We start from the raw sequence: 21,587 nt of genomic DNA on the forward strand, positions 1-21,587 counted from the left end.
CCATTCAAATTTGTGAGGGATCAACTAGGAAAAGACCTTGTAGACCTGTCACCAGTCCTCATTCTTACCGGAGGGCTTCCAGCTGTGAATTCCCAAGCCCTCTTTGGGGGATTCGGTTCTATCTATGGACCGGTCTTTCTTCCATTAAGCAGGTATAGGCTTAGACGGTAAAGAATCTGCCCTCAATGTGGGAGACCTGGGTTTGATCCCTGGGTTGGGAAGATCCCCTGGAGGAGGGCATGGCAACCCACTCCAGTATTCTTGCCTGGAGAATCCCCATGGACAGAGGAGCCTGACGGGCTACAGTCCATGAGGTCTCAAAGAGTCAGACACAACTGAGTGACTAAGCACAGCACAGGGCATTTATAAGATTCTAGATTCTCTGTATGCTAGGTGAGATAGGGGTAACTTAGAGATCAGAGTCCCGTCTGCACCCCACTGTCTCTGCATGGTCCAGCAAACGTTTATTTACTAAACATTTGCTCTGCCATCTCCAAGTGAATTGCCTTCCTCCCGTTTGAAGTCCCAAACCCCTATCCCCACATCCTCTTTTGTCTTTGGCTGAAGATGGTATTTAAGGTGAGGGTTTCACCAATTTTAGTAAGCTACTCAGTTTTCCTGGGTCTCTTCCATGTAGACATGTTATTAAAATTTGAGTTTTTGTTAGGGGAAAAAAAAAAGATTCTGGATTCTCCCAGGAACCTCCACTCCACCTATGTGGCTGGAGCAAAGCAAAGCCCTTCATGGCAGGAGGAAATGCTCAGGACAGTCTCCTCCATGCTTTGTCCTTGATATTCAAAGCACACGGTGGATCGTCTGTGACATACAGAGGAGTTTCTTTGGTTTGATTTTTTTTGTGGATGATACCATCGAGGAGGCTGTAAATATAAACTGGGTACACCAGAAGTCACTGCTGCAGATTCAGAGGCTAGTGGGGACCAGGCATAGAGAGGGTGGAAATAAGAAATTAGTAAGAAATGCACCCTTGAGTCCTTGAATACTAAGGGGTCATCACTCAGCTCCATGGTGAGTCAGGCCAGCCTTCTTTGACTTTCTCGGGGCCTTGCTTGGGTTCATATTCTATTATCCCATTCTGAGGATGTCATCCTAACTAACCCAGCTTCTGGAATAGCAACCGAACTTTCTCTCTTAACCTTTCCATCTCAAAGACTTTCACTGTCTGCTTTCCTAACTCTTTTTCCTCTTCTCTCTTGCTACCAATGCTACTTGTCACCAACAGAACAGTGACTTCTGATGTAGATGACTGTTGTAAAAGGGTCTCTCGGCTGGCTCCCGTGCCGGAGTCCCAGGAGGAGCATAGCTTCAGTGCGGGCGAGGGCCTCAGGAGGACAGAGGAAGGTGAGGAGGTGGAAGATGACAGGCGGGGCCATGGCCTCTGGTGTGAGTTCCTTCCCAGTGGTAAAGCTGTCCTGTCTGGCTTTAGTTACACACAAACAGCAGCCACAGGATGGCAAAGAGACTGAAGGAGTTGCTCAAAGAGATTCTGAGATGGCGCCAAAGGCCGAAAGATCCGAGGAGAGCGGCCAGTCACTGTGAGCTCCTTGCCTGCATTCCAGGGTGTGCTGCGTCTGCAGTGTGCGGCTGGCTGCTGGCTCCCCCAAAACAGCTTAAAGCCACAGTGTGCACTTGATGAGTGATGTGGCATGGAGCAGAGTCCCTTAAAGGAATGCACCCATCCCAGGGTCAGAGTTCTGCTTTCAGCGCCCCCAGCTGGGTAGAGATTTGAGCTTTTGCACGTGGTTGGGTGCTGGCCAGATTTCATTCTCAGGAATCATGAAAACCAAAAAGGGAAACCCATTCCCGTGTAAGTATCAGTTGCATGAAGAAAGTCCCTGGTATTAGTACTCAGCTGCTATGTGAGCTGCTGCCTCCGTGAACATTGGCTTCTTCTGTCTTGAGTTAACGCCGAGTGAGTGCTGCTACTGAAAACATCTTAAGCAGTAAGTGCCATTTGACTGGCTGGACTGATGTGCCCTAGTTGACATCCTCTGACCTCTGAATGGGAGGCTTCAGAGAGAGAAGAGAAATCAGAGAAGATGACAGCTCCTGTCTGGAGCCGCAGTGGACTGAAGGGCCAAAGAAAATTGTACAATTCACAAAAAGATGACATGATGACCTGGAGAACTGGGATGTCTCTTAGTCACATTGGATCCAACAAACCGGTTCCTTCCAGTTCCATTTGCAAAGCAACATATTTGGGAGGAATATGCCAAGGGTCCATGAATAAAATATAAGAGGTCAAAAGATTATCTCAAGCTGTTTTGACTTTGTTTCTCCAGTCTGAGCCTTGATACACGCTTTGAAGATGTTATTAATGCTTTATGGTTTATCAGTGCCACTTACCTCCTATTGCTAGCAGAAACAAAATGCTTAAATGATTGGCCCAGTCTACCAACGTCTGTTTTTTTTTTTTTTCTCTCTCTCGCATGTAAGCAGGTGTGGAAAGAATAGTTAAGTTGTGGATTGTCCTATAAACATTCTTTCTGACTACTATCTTGTGGGCAGCCTAAATGGGAAACCCTTATTTCTTCCTAGGTCACACAGAAGTCATCGGGTAAAGGAGTTGAACTTCTTTCTGACCTACTTGATTTCATTCTGATTCCAGCAGGGTCTTCCAGTCCAAAGAAGATATATATTACTTATAAAATTTTAATTTAATTTCAACATTATCAAATAGTGATTTCTAGAGGTAGAATTTTCATTCCATTCTATTGATTTAAAATGAAGGTAGGGAATATATATGGAGGAGGGCATGGCAGCCTACTCCAGTATTCTTGCCTGGAGAATCCCATGGACAGAGGAGCCTGGTGGGCTACAGCCTATAGGGTCACAAAGAGTCGGACATAACTAAAGTAACTTAGCACACACACTGGGAATATATAAAAGATAATCAACAAGAAGCTACAGTATAGTACAAGGAAGTCTACTCAATATTCTGTAATAATATGGGAAAAGAGGGGAAAAAAAGGGTAATATGCATGTGCATAACTGAATCACTGTGGTACACCTGAAACTAACACTATATTATAAATCAACTATACTCTTATTACAAAATACAAATAAAAAATAAAATGAAAATAGGTGAAGAGTAATCCTGAGATGCACGGTCTACTTAAAATCCTATATGTTGAAGCTTCTGCTGATATTTAGAAAGAGTGATAGACTTGTGAAAAATGTGGTCTGCCAGATCCATGTAGAGCAGAGCAGTAAGAAGCGTTTAGCATAATTAAAGCTCCACTACAAAACAGGAAGTGATAGAATTCTGCTTCCCTTTGGTGGCAGTGAGACAGAAGGCAGGGTGGAGAGCAGAGAGTATCTTAATCTCCAGATTTCAAGTTAATAGCCAAGCTGTCATTCCCACCTGGATTTAACACGCATTTTGCAGTCTTCTGAATCATAACACTGCTCGTAGAGCCTTCTTGTAGCACTGGTTTCAGGGAGCAGGGGTGGCAGCTGTGCTCGCCCTTTCCAGGTGCTTCTGCTGTCTCCAGCTCACCTTCTCCTGGGAATTCACAGGTGACTGCCTGTTGGCCCCAGTTCACAACTGGGAAGCCTGCAGTAGAGAAGTTACACCTGGGTCCCAGCTGGGGAGGGCAGGCTGGTGACGAGGCACTCTCACTCACAGCACACTCACTCGGTCCCCAGATGCCCTGATGTGGTGATGGGCACTGCATCAGCAGGCTGGTGGGAAGCAGTTAGCAAGAGAGGAGAGAAGGAAGTGAGGCCTGTAGGCTGCCTGCTGGATACATTCTAGGCATCCCATTTACTCCCACACAACCTTGGAGAGTGAGAAGTTTCATCTGTATGCTCCAGGAAGAAACCAAGTTGAATGGCAGAAACCAACACAACATTGTAAAGCAGTTATCCTCCAATTAAAAAAAAAAGAAAGAAACCAAAGCCCAGGTCCACATAGCTGGCAATCACAGATCCAAGATCCAAACCCAGCTCTGTCTGAAGAGGGAGCTGCCATCCTATGCCAGGGCATTACCTCCCGGGTTACCAGAGGAGGCTGGAGGTCTGACGACTTCCCTTTCTCTTGTATTCTGTCCCTCTGGACGGAATGGCTGGTTTGAGCATAAGGAGATATTGTCAGAGTAACTCCATGACAAAATTGTCTGAGGGAGCAGGCACACACGTTGGGAATTTGTGTTTCCTTTCAACAAGTGTTTATTGAGTGATTGCTGTGTGTAAAATACTGTCTTGGGTGCTGGGGGATAGTCTTAAATGACAGGTAAACTCATTTCTCCTTCTCCCTTCAAATGACATTTGCCCTAGTTCACAAGGTTGCTAAGCACTGATCCTGAAGTGCTTTATTTGTGCTGAAAACTACACAGATGCAATTAATAGGTGAAGAAAGTACACTCTTTACCTTTCTAAATACCCCTACCCTCACAATTAAACTTTACTAATTGCTTGGTTTTGGTAGGATGCTTATACCAACTGTGATTTATCTGGTAGGTGATAGTCTGTTAACTTACCTACTTTGCATTTTTTTTAAAAAATCTCTTTATTAGTGATTTTTTTTTTCCCCTACTATTCTTTTCCTTTATTCCAAGGACTGGAGATTTGACATTTTATTTCTTGAGATCCTTACTTCAAGGATCTGGATCAAATTCACCATTGAGTAACATACAAGTTTTGAAAGATGGAAGGGAAACAGAAGCCATTATTATTTTTCTTTCTGGCAGACATGAGGATTTTGTCAGAGATGATATTTCATAGTGGCTTTGTGAATTTCCCTCCCACCTACCGATTTTGATGGTGGGGATAACTATGACTAGCGCTGGCAGTTTCCTGTGGTTCCTGCAACTTCCTGATTCCCAAAATCTAGTAGACTATTGATTTATGTATAGTTTTTGCTGACTTTAATTTCATAGAGAGCTGTTTAATTATACATATTATTAAGTCAATTTTTGTTCTCCTAATCGAATTCTTATTGATATATTTGTGAGAAATGGTAGGGAGAATGCAAACTATATAAGTAAAATAAAATTTAATGCACATACCATATGCCTAGTAACATGCTACTGCTAAGTCGCAAGTTGTGTCCGACTCTGTGTGACCCCAGAGATAGCAGCCCACCAGGCTCCCGTGTCCCTGGGATTCTCCAGGCAAGAACACTGGAGTGGGGTGCCATTGCCTTCTCCGTATTAGTGATTTTTAAAAACTCATCTTTTCTTTTCCATATTTCATAGAACAACTGAGAAAATCATTTGAAGCCCAAACTCTAATTATCTTCTCCATAACAGCAAAGGCCATTCTGATTAAATTGGTTCCTTCTTGAAGCTAATAAATTTGTGTGAGAGGAAGTGTCTTAAAGCCATAAGTATATAGTAAACAGATAAATGAAAGGTATCTTCAGAGACTGCACTATTCTTTTCAATTTCCTGAGTATCCAATAAGGATTTAGTAAATACTTATGGAGGGCCTGGTCTGGTCACTATTCAGGGAACCCCCAAAGAAAAGTCCCGACTCTCGTGGACCTTGCATTGCAGGGTTAATCAACATTTGTTGGCAGAGGTCTCCATGAAATGCTGCTGAGTATTTTGTGTAGAAGCAACTTAAATTCTAATACATCCTGCATGCAACAACACAGCTGAACCTCATAAATGAAATGTGCTAATAAGGAAGCCAGACTCAGAAGAGTACCTACCATACGATTCTATTTACACAGCACAAAGCTCAATGCGGATCTGTGGTTTGTGAAGATTCATCAAGGTGTGTGTGTGTGTGTGTGTGGTCTGTGCACTTTCTGTATGCATAGTTTACTTCAGTAAAACATTAATTAAAATATTCAAATCAACACAAAAACACCAACTATCAATTGAACATTTCTAGATTAACCATCCATTAGGAATAACTTCTCTGCTTATTTCCATAGATAATTTAGAAAACACTATATTCAAATGTCTATCCCAGTAGGCCTACTAGTGAACTGGGAAACATTTATCCAGGCTTCAGAATTAACACTGTTAATTCTGGGTGGAATTTACACTGTTCATGTACTCTTTCTTGATGTGAAGGAATTCATCTGCCTCCATGTGGAGATGGTTTTGGAAAACTGAATGTATTAAGTCAAACTTTAGCACCTTCTAAAACTATCCCCCAGAGAAACAGAAAATGGGTCTTACTTCCAGAAGAAAAACATCCACAAATGCTTTCCTTTTCTTGCTTTTGGCCATTTCAACTGAAACTCTTTCACTGGTATGGTTGCCCTCACTGTGTGTGAAAATAGTTATTAATGAATTTATACTGTTACAGGGTAATAAAGGCATCAGAGAGAAGGGTGTCTGTGTGTGTATACCAGTGTGTTTGGGATTTTTTTCTCTAAGATCATAGGAAGAGGTCTTTAGAAATTACTCCCTTCTCCCTACATTGTTATGAACATAGGATCAGGTAGTTTTTGCTGAAAACCCCCAAATTTAATTTTTTGGACTGCAAGCCTGGCATTTTTTTTCTTTGCTCAAATAAGTCTTTGTTCACCATCAGAATGCATGAATAAATTGCCTTTCAGGGCATAGGTAAAAACCTTCTCTTAAAATTCCCCTTTCCAGAAATAGTCACTTGTGGGAGCTACTTTTTTTAAATGTGCTTAAATATGCCCTTGTAATATTCTAGTTTTTTTCTAATTTGACCTTTTTCTTTGTTTTATCAGATGCATTAAAACTTAAAATGCTCATATTAAAGAAGGTGCAACTTTGTAGCTCTAAATAGAAGAATATAAAAGATTGTTAAAAAAAAAAAACCACTTTGCTTTTTCACGTTATGGAATATCATCCACGTCTGGTTTTGATTAAGGCTGCCAGTTTTCTAGGAATTGTGGTTTTTGTCAAATGCATGCGGAAGGCACTGATTGGGGTTCTGGTTGGAGTTCTGGTTTGCTTTCAGAAACCTTCAGAAACACTCTTTGATGTTATTTGTGCAAATGCATTAACACATCAGGGAAAGGGTCAGTAAGCGTGTGCTTCTATGCTGGGTGTCCATTACAGCCCATTACTCTACACAGAAAGGCAAAAACCAGTTCAACCGTTTGTGAGTGACTGTAATACACATTTGGTTTTTCCAAAGCTGTCTTCTCTAAACATTGTGGGTTGCACCTAAGCCTTTTTGTGTTTATATTGAAACGATTCCTTTCTTTGTGGGTAACGTGGAGAGGTATTTTTATTTCCTCTTTGGGTTTTCCTACAAATTTCGCATTCTTCAGAAGTGTCAAGACTTTGCTTTCATTTTTAGCCATTGGTGAATATTGCTAATTGTATAATAACACTTCTCTTCCAGTATGATCAGCAAAAAAGGTTTGGCACATATACATTTCACTTGTAGTTTTTATTTCCAGCTTGGTTACAGTGTTAACCTTCTGTCTTGCCAATCCTCTAATTTTGGATTTGGTCTTATAGATACGGACCGAGAACTCCTGTGTCTGACGACGCAGAGTAAGTTGTTTTGTATTCATAGGAATACATTAATTATAGCCTAAACTGCATGCTTCCAGTACTCACCACTAATTGAAATGCAGTTAATGTAACACTGGACTGAAGAGCTAACTGACTCTTCTCTGCAGCCTCAGAGAAGCCCTTGAAATTGGAATGCAAAACATATGTTCTGTGCAGGAGAGATGACTGAAAAGGCCACTTAAGCATGATTCTAATACGCAGCTGCTGCTTAAAACTTAACATTTGCTTTTCATAGATGGGGCATGTGAAAGTTGTTCTTGTTAGGGTTTGGAAGTTGGAACCTCTTCTGAACCATGGAATTGTTAAAAGGCTCTTCTGCGCTTTGCATTGAATCCCTGATATGTGAAGGCTTAGCCGTGCAGCAGTCATTCTCAAAGGCACATTTTTTTTTAAGCTAAGAAAATAAATTCTAAACCACTAATGATAGATTCAGAAGCCCAAGTTCCTCCCAGGTTGGAGTCATATAAACTGTGGGATGCCTGAGCCCAAAACGCTGGGGTTTCATTCATGTTCCATGGCACAGCCAGGGGTCAGGATGTGCAACATGACTTGGGTTGCCTCTCCTTGGTCTCTGCTCCTCCCAGAGATGCATTGCCCATCCATCCCCAGCCTCACATCTGAATTGGAGATAAATCTACTCTCTCCCATCTGTGACCTCATTGACTCCATTTCAAAAACAGATTCCCCATAGGCAGAGCATTCTGAAACTGATAGCCAAATCAGAAGTTTTCTTTGCAGAAGGCTAGCTGGCTCAGGTTTAAGAAACATGATCAATATCTCACTGCAACACCAGTGGCCTGATGTCTGTCCTCTGGGAGAGGTGTTATGTGGCCTTGTGGGAGTCTAGGCCATTCTAAGAGTGAACCCCAACATTCTCCCTGCCTGTCTTCCGGGCCTGAGCCATAGTTTCAAGTCACTGAGTGAGGATTCCAAGTAACAGTGTAGAACAAATATCATTTCCACCAGTAACTGCAGTCAGGCCACACATCTACTGTATTTGAATTGTGCTTCTTTTCCATGTTTGTGTTCAAGATGTCAGCTTAGTCTGTACTTTCAGCTCTAAGCAGTCTGACTCGAGTGCCAAGGAGATCAGTTTCCGATGTGTGATGTATGATTGCTTTGTGGCCTGACACACGGAACATTCATGTCTCAGAACTAAATTCAGCCGGAGCTTGACAGGCTGCGTGGAGTTAAGTAGTCTATAAAACTGAGCCCTGGTTATTGCTTTTAAAATCTACAGTGGCAGTATTTAACATTCACTGAAAGGAGGATTATATAAGATTGATAGGCAAAACACTACTTTGATTTGGTTAGCAAAAACATTTTGATAGAATGGATTTACTCTTCATCATTGCAAAGCTGCTGTGCAATTTGCCTAATACAGATCTCTCAAAAACCCTGAAAGCTGAAAGAAAAGGAGCTATATTAAAGAGCTTTTGAATGCTGCCTGTACCTAAATATGAAACCTCACCCACAGGAAAAGTAAATGATTTTTTAAATCAAGTGGGGGTGCAGACTCCTCTAAATTTACCAAGAAAAAAAAAAGCAGCTTGTGATCCAGGAAGTGTATAAGAGCTTCTTTTCCAGAGGTCTTATTTGGAAACATCTAAAGGGCTGAATTTCCTTCTTGGAATAGACATAATTTATATGAAATCAAGTGATCAAGTGGGTAAGAAAAAAAATTATGTCAGGAGTTTATTTTAATAGAAATTTATAGTATGTTTCATTTTTTTCCTCACTATCTCCCTTTTTCAGAAACTTTACAGACCACTATTGGCACAGGCTCTATTTATTCATAATTGACACATTCTTAAAATGCAGCCCAATCAAAAAAAGATGTGCCCTTTAAGGAGAATGCGGGTCAGGGGCAGACCTACCACACAGGCAAACAGAAATTTCCGCCTCCTGGCAAGCCAAGAATGTTTCCATGGATTTAGTTTCACCTTCTTGCCCTTCTCTTCACTTCCACATACCTCCTCTCCCAATGGTCCCCACCATGGAGCCTGGAAACTGTGAGAGCCATTTTGCTCTTAATTCCCTTACCTTAGACTTGGTCCAGAAACAATTTCCAGGCTCCTCTGGAGGCTCTTTAATCCTGACCCTAAGAAATGCCAACCCACTGCAGGGAGAGACTCCTGGGCTCTACAGAGCCAGGGGCTCTGTTCCCAACAGCCCACAAGCATGGCCTGTTGTGCTGAGAAGCATAGGTTTGGTGCAAATCCTGTTTATGTTGTGGAACCTAAACTTCTCCAGGGTCCCCTGATGTGCTGTGCTCTATTAAATCGCTTCAGTCGTGTCCAACTCTTTGCGACTCTATGGACTATAGCCTACCAGGCTCTTCTGTCCATGGAATTTTCCAGGCAAGAATTCTGGAGTGGGTTGCCATGCCCTCCTCCAGGGAATCTTCCCAACCCAGGGATTGAACCCACATCTCTTATGTCTCTTGCATTGGCAGGCAGGTTCTTTACCACTAGCACCACCAGGGTCCCCCACCTCATCCCTCGACATGCACTTCTTCATTTTGAAGGCTGAGTCCAATCTCTGAATGAGTCCAATCTCTGAACATTTTCTGAATGGTGACTCAGCTCATTTTCTGTCTACTATTATCAGTCCTCAGCTTGCTTCCTTTTTTGAAATGGCTTAACGGTATTGCTCATAGTTTTATTATTTCTCTTTTGCTGGTGTTGCTTTTTAAAGAAAAAAAAAAATCTCTAACCAGAAAAAAAAAAAAAAAACTTCCTGGTATAGGAGAAGGCAGACAAGAGTTTCTCTTTTTATTTCATTAACCAGCTTTTGGCCACATTGGGGCTGTGGTAGTTAGAACTTCATGGTAGAAACAGAAATAGGAACCTGGGACAGAAGAAGGCAGTTCTCAAGGCCTTGCTCCCACCCTCTCCATGCCAATTAAGTGAGGTAAACAGTTCTCAAATCCTGAAGAAGCCTGCCGTTCTCTTAGTGGGGTCCCAGAAGAAGACTGCCCTATGGCCATCAGTGTGACCTAAACCAAAATTCTGCCCTTTAAAAATTACAGATGGCAAAGTTGAAGGAAAGGACTTCCTTTTTCTCCCATAATCTGCCAGCTATTTAGTAGATTACAATAGAGTCCCAACTGAGAGGGGCTTATGTCTTCTAAGACCTTCACAAAGCCTATAAATTGCCTTGAAAGAGAAACAGGCTGAATCTGATGCATTTAGAGTTAAGTTTTTTATTAACTCTGAAAGGAAGATGGGATGAGTTCGGGTCCCTTTCTGGAAGAGTTGTTTGAGGCATTATGATCCATGAAGTTTAAAAACAATGGATTAGACTTCTCTACCTAACTCTGCAAATTCCTAAATTTTCCTTAAACCACATTAATAAGCAGCATCAAATAGGTGACAAATCACAGTCCCTCCTCTCTTTCGAGGACTACAGTTTATCTTCCAGGAAGACACAAGCAACACCGTGCCCTGGATTTGTGAACAGCTCCACACAGTAGTGTGTCATACCCGTGCAAATAGAAGCCTTGGATCAAAGAAAGTCCTACGCAGCCGGATGATCAGAAACAGATTCAAGTACAGTCTTCAGTTTTCACTCTCTTTCCACACAGTTCTCACAGACTCAAATTGTCCAACATCTAAAGAGAGGGGAGAGGCTCTCATACATTCGTATTTGAGCAGACTGAAATGAACATGGGCAGCCATTGCTTTGGGATTGTCTTCTCCTTCCAGAGAGCCGCCTGCTAAGGAACCCCTGGCATCCAGCGATGCTGCTGCTGTGCTTTGTCTGGCCATGGGGATAACTATTTTGGACATCACTGATGATGTCTGGAATTAGTTAGTGTCTTGGTGCATGGCTCTTCTTTTTCTTTGTGTTAGGCTGGCTTCAAAAATGGACTGTCACAGTCTCTGTTCCTAAAGGGCCCTCCACTTGTTGGGTGCTTTATAACCCACTTGGTCCCAGAGCTAGTGATTTCTTTGAGAGGAAAAAAAAAAAAAGAAGAAGATTTTGATTTGGTTTTTATTTCTATTTTCATCTTGCTGCTTCAGCTTTCCCTGTAACAAAGGTCTATAATAAGCATTGCAGAAAAGGCCGTATGGTCTTACCCAACAATTAATAAGCTCCTACAGAATATATCAGTTATATGAACTGCCTAAAGGTTCTTAAAATTTGCTTTCCAAATCCTTCTGCTTTTAAAAGAGTATATGCAGAGGTATCTGTCAGAAATAAAGTGAAACCATTGTGAGAATTTTAGGATATAAAGTATACACTGATTTTTATATTTTGCCCTTAACCTTACCATAAAATACCTTATTTTCTTGATTTCAAGATGCCATCAACATACTACAGATTTACAGTTTTACAGGACATAGAAATAAACCACAACAAACATATGTATCATTTGTGCATAGTTGTTGAATGCATCCAAAATTCTGAAAATATGACATGAAAAAGTGGCGCCTTAGATTGAGGCTGTATGGAGAAATTGCCTGTTAATGAAGAAAGCATTTAAGCCAGCCCTACACAAAGAAGCATTTACTGCAATTAAATTTTCACTTCAGGGGACGCCATCCTCCTTCCCCACAAATTCTCTCCAAGTTATACATGTTAATGCTCTTAATTTTATTTTCTAATACTAATAAATGAGACCAGTTCAGAGTTTCAAATACCTTTTCAAGCCTCTTAGTTTAAACATATCTAGGCCCCAACATGTAAAATTAATTGACCAATTCAGCCATCACTGAACACAAAGATGGTCACATTTTGGCTTCTGCTTCAAAAGAAGAGCTGAGGCTCCTAGCATGCCCGCTGCTGCCGGCTGAGGGAGAAACAGATTGCAGACCCCGTGGCTGCCTTAGGCTGCGGAGGGAAAGGGACTGTTTTCCATACGCGGTAGCGCCCCCACGCGGCGGGACGCCCCAAGTGCGCAGAGGCAGGAGGGGTGCTCATCTCTGTCCGCTCGTTCTCTGCTCTCTCCACACGCAGGAGCACGAGTATGTTTGACATGCGGTGTGAGGAGGAGGCCGCGGTGCAGCCACACAGCAGGGCCCGCCAGGAGCAGCTGCAACTGATAAACAGCCAGCTGCGGGAAGAGGATGACAAATGGCAGGATGTGAGTGCTGGGGCCACGGCTGGGCAGTGGAGAGACAGCGCTGCCCGCTGGGCAAGAGGCACTTTGGAGCAGAGAATCAGAATCAGATTGGGTGGGAGCCTCGGGCTGGAAAGCCATGCAGAAGAAAGGCGTGCCCGGAAAAGACTTCAAACAGTGAATACTGCCCATGTGGGAATTAAGGAAAGTTTGCTGAAGTTTGGCCAGAAAGCAGAGGGGAGCGGGCGGGAGGCAACTAGCATGGGATGCCAAATCAAGGATGCACTGTCTTCTGAGTTTGTATATTTGGAATTGATAATGATGATGACAACAATGATAACTGCCAACATTGAAAGCATGCCAGTAACAGGCACTGTTCTGAATGCCTTGCAGTTAATCGTTCTTGAACCCTCTCAGTAACTCAGTATGCTAGGAACTGTAGATGTTACTGTCCTCAGTCCAACAGAGGAGTCCCAAAGCAGTGAATTAACTTGTCCAGAGCCACACAGCTAGTGAATAAGAGATCGAGGATGGCTCCAGGGCCTAATGGGGGCCTTGGGATTGTCTGTGAGCTGAAAGCAGAGAGCTAGGGCGGAAAGGAACTTGAAGATCAGTATGAAACGAGAGAGAGTGGACTATTTCATCTCATCCTCACAGAGCGCTTTGAGGCAGTCACTGCAGATTTGACTCTACCTTTAGTCAACTGGTGAACTTTCCCAAAGTCGATAAATTGTGGTAACGATTACGTCTATGAGATATGAAGCACTTACTATGTGCCTGCCACCTGATGTGCAGTACCTCATTTCACCCTCACAACAAGCATGCAAGAGTAGGTATCATTATCATTTCTGTTTTGGAGATGAGGAAACTGAGGTACAGAGAGACTAAGAAGCATGCTTGAGATTCCAAAGCATGGAAGAGATGGAGCTGGGATTCTTTCCCATAGCCACATGCCTACCTGTTTAACTCCAGAATCCTAACTCTTTCTCATTAGGCTCTAATTACCCATAGGATTTGTGGTGAGGGTGTCATAAGGATCAGATGACTTAGGACATGATCAGATGACTTAGGACATACAGAACTATTGGTTCTACGAGACCCCAAAACCAATTGTTTTTCTGCTTTTTCTTTCTTCCCTGAGGGAATTTGTGTAGGTCTGTGGTAAATTCCTACCATTCTATTGTCAGCGAGTCCATTCACAATGCCGAGGTCATAAATAGCAAGAAATGAAGTTTCTTACAATATCCTGTGAGACAATACTTTAACATGTGGCCACTGACACAGGATACAATAGCAAATTTTACATTACCACGTTTTACCAAATGTGCTGCCCTGCTCTGGATAATGTAGAATATCTGAAGGTTTCCTGCCTTCAAGATATTCTTGTTCCAACCAAACTTAAACTGGATTGTAGAGGAATGTCTTAGCCTGGCCCACAGTCAGCATGCACTAAACCCTTAGATGTAGAAATGGAATTACGTGCAAATCTGAAGAAGAGTGTTCTGTCTCCCTCCCCCTTCCCCATAGGACCTGGCTCGTTGGAAGAGCCGTAGAAGAAGTGCTTCTCAGGACTTAATCAGAAAAGAGGAAGAAAGGAAAAAAATGGAGAAGCTGCTGGCTGGAGAGGATGGGACAAGGGAACGAAGGAAAAGCATAAAAACCTACAGAGAAATCGTCCAAGAAAAGTGGGTTCTTTCTGTTGTTGTTTAATGTACAGTATTAGTTAGATGTGCTTTTTCTAAAAATTGTCAGTCATCACAAAGGCTCTGACACTAATATTGCACACCCTGTTTGGTCTCCTCAGCTCTACTCTGGGTCCTACCAAGGTCCTCTTTGCAGTTCCTGTGACTGTTGACTCTGTTCTTGCTTCCCCTCCCATGTCTACCCTTTAGAGAGCGAAGAGAAAGGGAGCTGCATGAAGCATACAAGAATGCACGGACCCAGGAGGAGGCAGAGGGTATCCTTCAGCAGTACATCGAGAGATTCACCATCAGTGAAGCTGTTCTTGAACGCTTGGAGATGCCAAAAATCCTGGAAAGAAGCCATTCAACAGAGCCAAACTTATCCCCCTTCCTCAGTGACCCCAACCCTATGAAATATCTGCGGCAACAGTCACTGCCTCCACCCAAGTTCACTGCCACTGTGGAAACCACCATCGCTCGTCCCAGCATTCTGGATGCCAGCATGTCAGCAGGCAGTGGGTCTCCGAGCAAAACTGTCTCTCCCAAAGCAGTGCCTATGCTGACGCCCAAGCCTTACTCCCAGCCCAAAAACTCTCAAGAGGTTCTGAAGACCTTCAAGGTAGGATGAGTCCTTTAAGGGTAGAACCAAAACTGAACTCCCTGGGGAAAAGAAGCATCTTATCTCAGGAAGATGTGGTTGTTTTTATCAAACAAAAGCAAATGCATTAACATGTACAGTTATGAAGTTTATGTGTCTCTGAGATTTGGTTTGCAAATAATTCAGGGATTGATGATTCTTCTCTTAAGTGAAGTTTTACAGTCATGTCTGACTCTTTGCAACCCCATGGACTGTAGCCTATCATGCTCTTCCATCCATGGGATTTTCCAGGCAAGAGTACTGGAGTGGGTTGCCATTTCCTTCTCCAGAGGATCTTTTCGACTCAGGGATTGAACCCAGGTCTTCCACATTGTAGGCAGACACTTTACCATCTGAGCCATCAAATAACTTAGGATTCTTCTCAATTCCTATTTTTAATACTGATGGGCTTGAATGAGATTGGTGGGTGAGTCACCTCCATGAGCAAGGTCTATTTCATGGTTTGATATGCTGAGCGACTGAACACGCATGCATGCATGATGGTATGATATCTCCATAGCAATGGTAACAAACCCCAATTTAGTAGCACCCTAGGTATCTCCATTTATCTGGGGGTATTGAAAATGCCTCAAAACAAACTTTTAATGACCTTTAGTGTAAATAGAGGTATATACAGTTACCTCTGTATATACCTCTGACATCATAACCGAAAAGATGCTGCTGCTGCTGCTGCTGCTGCTGCTGCTGCTGCGTCACTTCAGTCATGTCTGACTCTGTGAGACCCCATAGACGGCAGCCCACCAGACTCCGCTGTCCCTGGGGTTCTCCAGGCAAGAACACTGGAGTGGGTTGCCATTTCCTTCTCCAATGCATGAAAGTCAAAAGTGAAAGTGAAGTTGCTCAGTCGTGTCCAACTCTTTGAGACCCCATGGACTGCAGCCTACCAGGCTCCTCTGTCCATGGGACTTTCCAGGCAAGAGTACTGGAGTGGGGTGCCATCGCCTTCTCCAGAAAAGATGCTACCACTGGGAAAAAACAATGGTAATATAAGAAATACATGGGATATACTTGGTATTCAAATGAGAAAATTTTTTTTTTAATTTTAGGTGGGAAGAATCTATGTTATTTTGGAGGTGGTGGGGGAGGTGCCAATGAATGTGTAAAATAGTGTTCCAGAACCAAAGAACCTATAGCAGCCAAACATCTTTTTTCTTCCTCAAATCCTAGTATTTTTCCTTGCATCAGGAGGAAGTACTCATCCTTCGTCTCAAGCAAGGTTGATAACAAAGAAAAGTCAGTTTCCCTTGTCCCTGCATCCCGCATGGGTTCATAATAGAAGAGAGAGGTGGAATTCATCAGTGGCAGACACAGACATGTGACTGTAAAGAAAGTTTGCTAAGCTAAACTAACTGAGCACTGTGTGTGTATCTTCCTATTGAGTTTCAGAGGGAACCGAGCCATATTTCTAACTTTCTTAGCATCTTTCTTAGCTTAACTCTGAATGTATCTTTAAAATCTGTGTCCTAGGCCTTGATCAAATGAAAGAAAACTGTCCTTTCCATCTCATCTAGGTTGGATTGAGATGTTTATCCCTCCAAGGGCAACCACTGTGTGTGTGTTCACAGCTTTATCCTAAGAGGCTGGTGTCTGTGCCTAGGCACTCAGCAAGTGTCTGTTGAATAAACACATGAATTTTTCCTGAGAAGATGAGATCCTTATCATGCAGACTGGTGCACACACAGATACACATGCAATCACATGTGCTCAGCAGGCTGCCTAAGTACCGTAGCAGCTCTCCTTCACCCTGGGCTCACGACTATCAAATGTCTGATAGCTTCTCGTAAAGGTTGGTTTGATATTGAGGTGGCCCAGAACAGGGACAGGGAATACATGCATTTAACTTGGTATCCAAGGAATGTGATCTGTTAGTCTAGATGTCCATTTCCTTTCCTTTATATAAACAGTACAATGTGATTGTTTAAACAGAAGAATTAGGATAGATGACTTCATGGCAAGACCCTGAGAAAACCCAGTTCCTACCATTGTGGCAAGACAGTGTAGAGGCTTCAGGGGAGGTAGAATGAGGGACTTGGATAGAGATCCTTTTAGAGCTGGAGCTCACCAATGAGCCCTCAACTCATCGTAGGTCCTGATGGCTGTCAGCCCTGTTCACATCCCCACCATCGAATGGGTGAGCTCACTCCTGGTCACAGGTAGCATGCAAAGGACAGTTGTTACCAGGTAACACCAGAACTGGAGCTAAGGTGTGTGTGCGTGTGTGTGTGCATGTGCATTTTCTTGTGGGGAGAAGGTGGGCATGGGAGGCAGGGAATACAGGCTCAGTTTCTTAGCACAACAGATTTAAGAGTAAAAGAAGTGTCAATAAAATGAAGTAGCAATAAAATGGTTTAAGGCAGTGTTTTCAAACTGAGAGTTGCCATCTATTGCTAGGTTATGAAATCAAGTTAGTGGTTTGGAATCAGCATTCTTTTTTAAAAAAACATTATCAGATATATTAATAGATATAATTAGATAATTAATATTTATATTAATAATGAACATTATTATATATTATTTATATATTAATAATAAACATTATTATATATTATAAAATATATATATTACAATATAATGTTTAAAAACAGTATAGTGCATCACATATAAAAAGGTAAATATTAATTGTTAAACTCCATTTCAGTTATCTTTATGTGTGTGTGCTCAGTTGTGATTTAAATTTTATGGATCACAGACAATAGACAAAACACTGACTTAAGGTAAATAATCTATAACTAGTATCTGCCCTTCTATTCTTTTTAAAAGATTTTAGAAGGCTTAGTAATAAGAATAGCTAACATTTATATACATAAATATGCCAGATACTGTTCTAAGTTCTGTGCATATATTAATACATAAATGATACCATAATAGCATCATTAAGGAGATACTATTAAGAAAGCTGAGCACCGAAGAATTGATGCTTTTGAACTGTGGTGTTGGAGAAGACTCTTGAGAGTCCCTTGGACTGCAAGGAGATCCAACCAGTCCATTCTAAAGGAGATCAGCCCTGGATTTTCTTTGGGAGGAATGATGCTAAAGCTGAAACTCTAGTACTTTGGCCACCTCATGCAAAGAGTTGACTCATTGGAAAAGACTCTGATGCTGGGAGGGATTGGGGGCAGGAGGAGAAAGGGACGACAGAGGATGAGATGGCTGGATGGCATCACCGACTCGATGGACATGAGTTTGAGTGAACTCTGGGAGTTGGTGATGGACAGGGAGGCCTGGCATGCTGCTATTCATGGGGTCGCAGTGTTGGACACGACTGAGCGACTGAACTGAACTGAACTGACTGATTATCATAGAAAGGAGGAAACTGAGGTTGCAGATTACATGGCTGTTAAGTGGTGAAGCCAGAACTCAGGTTGCCTCACTGCAGGGCTTCCTCTCATGACCGCTCTATATACTGTCAGACTTGAAAGAGATTTCCAGGTACCTTCAATAAGTCAGACTAACCACCCTCACTCCTTCTTTCTTGCTCCCACCACCGGCCCTAGACATGGGGGCAAAACAAAGATATTTTAATGTGCATGGCCTCTTTTTCTTGAAAATACTGAGATGGTCAAATTAACTAGAAATAGGAATTTCCTGTGGGGCTCCCCAGGTGGCTCTGGGTAAGGAACCCAACTGCAGTGCAGGAGATGAGGGTTCGATCCCTGGGCTGGAAGATCCCCTGGAGGAGGGTATGGCAACCCACTCCAGTATTCTTGCCTGGAGAATTCCCATGTAGCCCTGGTGGGCTACAGTCCATGGGGTCACAAAGAGTCAGACGTGACAAGTGACTGAGCATGCACGCACACATGCACACAGGAATTTACTGTAACATAGTAACATAGTAACGCACCAGGTTCCCTGCCCTCTGTGATTGCTTGCAAAAAGTATTCATTGCCCTCAACCATAACAGAATAACCTGTGAAATATTCCTGATCTAAGATGAGCTCCACCTAGTTTATATGTTTATTAGGAAGAAAAGATCTCAAAATTGTGAAATAGCAGTCACAGAGCTTACATGAAAAATTACTGGAACCCAAATATGCGTCATTTATTTGTACCTAAGATCCCTTGATTTTCTATACTACAAAATAAAAGCAGACCCCCAGTAAGTTGAGCATGAAATGTAATCTAACATGAAGTGACCTGAGAAGGCAGACCACCTTTTAAAGAAACCAAACCACCTTTTAAAGAAGCCCTCAAAGATGGCATTTAAGGGAGCCCTGCTTTCTAGACTGACGGAAACATATATGAGAACTTACTCTTTGTTGGACTGTGATTGTTAAATGCTAATGATTAAAGATGATTCTGAACATGTTATTTTGTTATCATCTTTCCCTGGAGAATAGCATGTTCTTGTTCATTCTGGTTTTTACAGGTAGATGGGAAAGTCACCATGAATGGAGAGACAACTCATGGTGATGAGGAGGAGAAGGAAAGAGAGTGTCCCACGGTGGCACTTGCCCCCTCGTTGACCAAATCCCAGATGTTTGAAGGTGTGGCCAGAGTGCATGGGTCCCCCGTGGAGCTGAAACAAGACAGCAACAGCATTGAGATCAACATAAAAAAGCCAAGTTCTCTTCCCCAAGAGCTGACAGTAAGAAGCAAACTTTTTTCCCCCCTTTTTGAAATAATTTATTTTTTAAAAAAATAAGTACGTCCTGATCATGATCATTTCTTTCTAGGTGAGTATATTCATTTGCTAGGGCTGCCATAACGAAGTATCACAAACTAAGTGGCCTACACAATGCATGGTACTCCTAGTTGTAGCATAGTCCTGCTGGCTGGAAGTCCAAAGTCAAGGTGTTGTCGAGGTGGATTCCTTCTGGTGTCTGTGAGGGAGAGTCTGATCCTGGCGTCTGCTGGCAGTCTCTGCCATTCTTTGCCCTGGAGATGTACCACCGCCATCTCTGCCTTCGTGTTCGCGTGACACTCTCCCTGCATGTTGTCTGTGTCCAGATTTACCCCTTTTTATAAGGACACAGGACATACCAGTTTAGGGCTCCCCTCCAGTATGATTCAAGTGGTAAAGAATCCGCCTGCTAATGCAGGAGATGCAGGTTCGATCCCTGGGTCAGGAAGATTCCCCGGGGAAGGAAATAGTAACCCATTCCAGTATCCTTGCCTGGGAAATCCCAGGGACAGAGGAGCCTGGTGGGCTACGGTCCACATGGTTGCAGAGTCAGACATGACTGGGCAGGCACATGCCACGCCACTTCAGTATGATCTCATCTTAATTTAACTACATCTACAAAAATCCTACGTCCAATAAGGTCACATTCTGAGATACTGGAGGTGAGGACTTCCACATATAAATTTGAGGAAGGACACAGCTCAGCCCCTGGGCTTCCATGGTGGCTCGGACAGTAGAGAACCCACCTGCTAAAGCAGGAGATGTGGGTTCCATCCCTGTGTTGGGAAGATGCCCTGGGGAAGGGAACGGCAACCCACTCCAGTATTCTTGCCTGGAGAATTCCATGGACAGAGGAGCCTGGCAGACTAAAGTCCATGGGGTCACAAAGAGTCGGACTGAGCAACTAACAGTTACGCCGTAGCAGAGGAGGATAGCAGAAGGTGTCATATATTATGAGTGAAAAACTTTGTCTTGTCTCTCCGTGATTGGTGTCCAGAGTTACAGAAAAAGAAACAAGTCTCTAAGGCCTGTCCTGGCAGTCCATGGTAAAGACTCCGTGCTTGTAATGCAAAGGGCACAGTTCGCATCCCTGGTCAGATAACTAGGATCCCACGTGCTTGCCACACAGTGAGGCCACGAAACAAGGAAAGGAAGTATCTGAAATACCTTATTTTCTGTTTATTCAACCTCATCAGACTTGCTAAAGTAATTTGAAAATTACTGGTGCCATCAGAATGTGGCTTTCCATCCTTGACAGTATGCATAAAAGGGTCTTTTTTACTAGTTTTTTAAAAAACTCATTAAAAATCAAATTAATTTTTTCTTGGTTTAGCCCCTGAAATCCAGAGTAATTGTAATTACTAACGAATGATTGAGCTGAGAAATGTAGGGTAATTCAGAATAGCAGACGAGAGAACTCAAAATAACATTGGATTTGCCTCTTTGGAGTATAAAACATCAAGAAGATTACGCTTTTCTGCTGAGTTCTCTCACCAGGGTTCATGCTGGTTTTGCTGATCAAACGGAAACTGTCACTACCATGGATGCCGCCTGGCTTTGGGGATAGAATCTGGACTCTATTCAACCTCAATTTGTCCTCACCAGAGGCTGGTTTCTGAGATTTTAATTTATAGTGTTAGGGTTGGAATTATCAAGGTGAGGGATGCGGGGGGTTGGATGGGTAGGCAACTGTCAAAATTTCTTCCCCCAGCACCTGGAAAGATTTGGTTCAGAGGAAAACTTGTCTTCCAGCTTCAGGGCTAAATTAAATAACCCAGCTAGCTAAACCCACCTGGAGCACTAGATACTATTTTTCTTATCTCCAGGATTTGTCTTTTGAAGAATAAAATATGTTTTCTCAGAGGAGTTGAGAGGATGTAATTCTTCCCTGCAGTGCTCAAGCCCTAGAAAGAGATTCAAATTGGAAGAGACCAAAATAACTTCCTCACCATGGCAACATGTTTGCTGGTCTCTAGGAGCAAGGCTTTGTGATCAGGGTGGAGGCCGAATCCCTCCAACTGGAATTTATTTTCACCTTTCATTTGCATAAATGTGACCACCTCTGAAGAGTTCTTACAAGTTATCA

At 42.8% G+C, this 21,587-nt stretch overlaps 1 protein-coding gene across 33 annotated transcripts in view; it reads left to right on the plus strand.

Annotated features, from left to right (window-relative positions):
- Window positions 1-21,587, plus strand: part of LIMCH1 (LIM and calponin homology domains 1) — a 353,514-nt gene that overhangs the window by 287,243 nt on the left and 44,684 nt on the right. For 21 of the 33 annotated variants that reach the window (XM_069593986.1, XM_069593988.1, XM_069593987.1 and 18 more), the window contains 7 exons: window positions 1,241-1,359; window positions 1,445-1,553; window positions 7,419-7,454; window positions 12,438-12,564; window positions 14,068-14,225; window positions 14,433-14,841; window positions 19,247-19,465. In XM_069593986.1, the coding sequence (XP_069450087.1) occupies window positions 1,241-1,359; window positions 1,445-1,553; window positions 7,419-7,454; window positions 12,438-12,564; window positions 14,068-14,225; window positions 14,433-14,841; window positions 19,247-19,465 (1,177 nt within the window). The remainder of the gene's footprint in view (window positions 1-1,240; window positions 1,360-1,444; window positions 1,554-7,418; window positions 7,455-12,437; window positions 12,565-14,067; window positions 14,226-14,432; window positions 14,842-19,246; window positions 19,466-21,587) is intronic. The other 12 variants (XM_069594009.1, XM_069594010.1, XM_069594015.1 and 9 more) reach the window with 2 other exon arrangements.

This window comes from Ovis canadensis, chromosome 6, assembly GCF_042477335.2.
Source record: "Ovis canadensis isolate MfBH-ARS-UI-01 breed Bighorn chromosome 6, ARS-UI_OviCan_v2, whole genome shotgun sequence".
Classification (NCBI taxonomy): Eukaryota; Metazoa; Chordata; class Mammalia; order Artiodactyla; family Bovidae; genus Ovis; species Ovis canadensis.